Source organism: Arachis ipaensis, chromosome B09, assembly GCF_000816755.2.
Source record: "Arachis ipaensis cultivar K30076 chromosome B09, Araip1.1, whole genome shotgun sequence".
In the NCBI taxonomy this organism is placed as follows: Eukaryota; Viridiplantae; Streptophyta; class Magnoliopsida; order Fabales; family Fabaceae; genus Arachis; species Arachis ipaensis.
The window spans coordinates 98,073,245-98,077,022 of record NC_029793.2 but is presented as its reverse complement, the minus strand read 5'-3'; the positions used below and the strand labels follow the sequence as shown (position 1 = coordinate 98,077,022).

Genomic DNA, 3,778 nt, shown 5'->3' with positions numbered 1-3,778 from the left:
TTGCATCCTATTCCTCTCTGTGAAAATGGTCCGATGCGCTGTCACTGCACGGCTAATCGTCTGGAGGCATCACCCTTGTCAATGGTTACATCTTATCCTCTCAGTGAATATGGTCAACGCATCCTGTCATGGCACGGCTATTCATCTGTCGGTTCTCGATCATGCTGGAATAGGATTTACTATCCTTTTGCGTCTGTCACTACGCCCAGCAATCGCGAGTTTGAAGCTCGTCACAGTCATTCAATCATTGAATCCTACTCGGATTACCACAGACAAGGTTTAGACTTTCTGGATTCTCTTGAATGCCGCCATCATTCTAGATTACACCACGAAGATTCCGATTAGGAGATCTAAGAGATACTCATTCAATCTGATGTAGAACGGAAGTGGTTGTCAGGCACGCGTTCATAGGGAATGATGATGATTGTCACGTTCATCACATTCAGGTTGAAGTGCGAATGAATATCTTAGAAGCGAAATAAGATGAATTGAATAGAAAACAGTAGTACTTTGCATTGATCTTTGAGGAACAACAGAGCTCCACACCTTAATCTATGGAGTGTAGAAACTCTACCGTTAAAAATACATAAGTGAAAGGTCCAGGCATGGCCGAATGGCCAGCCCCTCTGATCTAAGAACCAGGCATCCAAAGATGATTCCAAAGATCCAAAGATGTCTAATACAATAGTAAAAGGTCCTATTTATAATAAACTAGTCACTAGGGTTTACAGAAATAAGTAATTGATGCATAAATCTACTTCCGGGGCCCACTTGGTGTGTGCTTGGGCTGAGCTTGAGTGTTGCACGTGTAGAGGTCCTTGTTGGAGTTGAACGCCAGCATTTGTGCCAGTTTGGGCGTTCAACTCTGGTTTTGGATCCTTTTCTAGCGCTGGACGCCAGAATTGGGCATAGAGCTGGCGTTGAACGCCAGTTTGCATCATCTATTCTTGGTCAAAGTATAGACTATTATATATTGCTGGAAAGCCCTGGATGTCTACTTTCCAACGCAATTGGAAGCGCGCCATTTAAAGTTCTGTAGCTCCAGAAAATCCACTTTGAGTACAGGGAGGTCAGAATCCAACAGCATTAGCAGTCCTTCTTTAACCTCTGAATCTGATTTTTGCTCAAGTCCCTCAATTTCAGTCAGAAAATACCTGAAATCACAGAAAAATACACAAACTCATAGTAAAGTCCAGAAATGTGTATTTAACATAAAAACTAATGAAAACATCCCTAAAAGTAACTAGATCCTACTAAAAATATACTAAAAACAATGCCAAAAAGCGTATAAATTATCCGCTCATCAGACTCCTTGCAGGAATTTATGGGCAATTGGCCACTGATTGTGTAGCATTTCCAATCAGTTTTGATAAGTGGTCAGACATTCCAGAGAGCTTTTTGAAAATCAATGGAATATTTTTTTCCAAGTAAGAAGATTACTTAACTCTAAAGCTTATTTCTTTGTCATTATTTAGTTATGTTTGTTAGTTAATATATATTCTTTGTTCCATATTAAAGGCTCGATTTTGCTTCAAAGTATGTGATAGCTTGGCCAAACGATTTCTTCTCCAATCGCTTGGCAAAAAATGGAGGGAACATAGGATAAAGCTTTGGAATGAGTTTTATGATCCGAGGTTGAGTAAAACCGAGATCATAAATAATACACCAGAAGATATTGCTCTTGATCAATGGGCTTTATTCGTAGAATATCGTTTGAAGCCTGAAACTCAGGTAAGTACTTACAATCCTAGTTAAATGTTGTCCCACTAAAAAGCCTTATATATTTTACTGCTGTAAATAGGATATTGAATTCATATGGAATGTTGTGAATGCATGTTTAACTCTATTTAATTGTGTCCAAATTTATCTTTCAGAATCTTTGTAAGAGGAATCAAGAAATTCGGCAAAAAGAAATAATTCCTCATACTTCAGGTGCTAAATCAATTGCAAGAAGAAGGGCTGAATTGGTAATCATTTCTATGTGTGGATTTCATACATTTAATTTTATTTTAGCATTATCCAATTTTTCAATTTAATTCCACTTGTCTCCCCAACTATTATGAGAATTGTCATGATAAAATATCAACACAACTTTCACAGGTTCGTTTCTATGTTGGTAATCATGAATTGGTAATCATCAATAACATTAATTTCTCAGCTTATGTTTAGTTTGCTGCCATTATTATATTTTATATAGCATAGGAGTCATTATGTTAGCACCTAATGCATCTCAGTTGTTATATTGTTGCTGTTAGTTACTTAATTTTATGCATATCTTTTCTTCAATGATATATTTCTTGATTGAGTCTTTCTACTTTTCTTAAATTTTAGACGGAAGAGACGGAAAAAGAAGTTAGTAAGGTTCAAATGTGGGACATCACTCACAAGAAAATAGATGGAAGTTATGTTAATGAAAAGGTTAAAGAAATAGCGGTAAGACTAAAGTACAATAAGTAACTTGTTTGTATTTCTTTTTCTTTCTTTTTTATAAGATAATATTATGTTTGATTCTTTCCCTTTCTTTTTATATATGTAGGAGAAGATTGAAGCATATAGCAGTCAACAAGCGGTAGAATCAACCGTTAATTCTCCTCTTGATGCTCTTGGAGTAGTTCTTGGGAAAGAGCACCCTGGTCGTGTTCGAGGTTTAGGCATGGGAGCTGTTCCAACTGTTGCTTTCAAGAACAACACCACAAGAATTAGTCAGATGAACTTAGGTTCTTCAAATGATGCTAGCACATCATCTACTTGTGGTCCCAATGTGCAAAAAGAGCTGGATACTGTTAAAGCGCAGTTTCAAGCATTAGTCTGTTATATTGCTTTTAAGATAATATATAATTTGGAGGGTAGCTACATGGATATTTATTTGACAAAATAGAGAGAGATCGATGGTTGAAATAGTTAAATTAGTGTGAGTTTCCTTTTCCTAATTCCCAGAAAATAGAGGATTTATTGTGCAAAAGTGCAGTTTTCTTTTTTGATTGAATAAATTTATATTAATAGTTTCAGATTCAATTTTATATCTTTTTTTATTGTACTCATAATTATATTTTTGTTGTAGGGATTGGATCAAGAGAGTGAGATTCCATCACCAAGAGAGTTAGGAAGTAGGTCTTCTGGAGCAAGCAACAAAGAAGCATGATCTTGTATGATAAAGATTTTATGTATTAAGTATTATAGATATATGTTAAGACAAATTATTGAAAAATGTTATCTTTGATACTTTGTTTTTGGATTATGATTTTTTATTTTCGGAGATTGTGTATGAATTAAAAATCTTGTTATGATGTTTGATTTAAGGTTATGCTTTTTGGTTATTATGAGATTTTAAAGTTTGAGTTCTAAAAATGTCACTTTAAATATATAGTTTCAATCTCATTTTAAAAAGTATAAAATTGTAATTAGGTAAAAACGACGGCTAAAAACGCCATTTTAAACAAAAATGGTGCCATTATATCCTGGTAAAAACGGCAGTTAAAAAATGCCATTTTAATCGAAAAGGATGCCATTAAACCCTGGTAAAAATGGCAGTTAAAAAATGCCATTTTAATAGCAAAGGATGCCATTAAACTCTGGTAAAAACGGTGGTTATAAACGCCATTTTAAACGAAAAGGATGCCATTAAATACAGGTAAAAACGGTGGTTATAAACGCCATTTTAAACGAGGAGGATGCCATTAAACCCAGGTAAAAACGGCGGTTATAAACGCCATTTTAAACGAGGAAGATGCCATTAAACCCAGGTAAAAATGGCGGTTACAAACCGCCATTTTAAACA

At 35.1% G+C, this 3,778-nt stretch overlaps 1 protein-coding gene across 1 annotated transcript in view; it reads left to right on the top strand.

Annotated features, from left to right (window-relative positions):
* LOC107615708 overlaps window positions 1-3,318 on the top strand; it is an 18,647-nt gene extending 15,329 nt beyond the window's left edge. Inside the window, exons 6-11 of the mRNA XM_021111937.1 lie at window positions 1,375-1,427; window positions 1,519-1,731; window positions 1,875-1,967; window positions 2,332-2,433; window positions 2,537-2,911; window positions 3,062-3,318. Of these exons, the coding sequence (XP_020967596.1) occupies window positions 1,375-1,427; window positions 1,519-1,731; window positions 1,875-1,967; window positions 2,332-2,433; window positions 2,537-2,878 (803 nt within the window). The 3' untranslated portion in view covers window positions 2,879-2,911; window positions 3,062-3,318. The remainder of the gene's footprint in view (window positions 1-1,374; window positions 1,428-1,518; window positions 1,732-1,874; window positions 1,968-2,331; window positions 2,434-2,536; window positions 2,912-3,061) is intronic.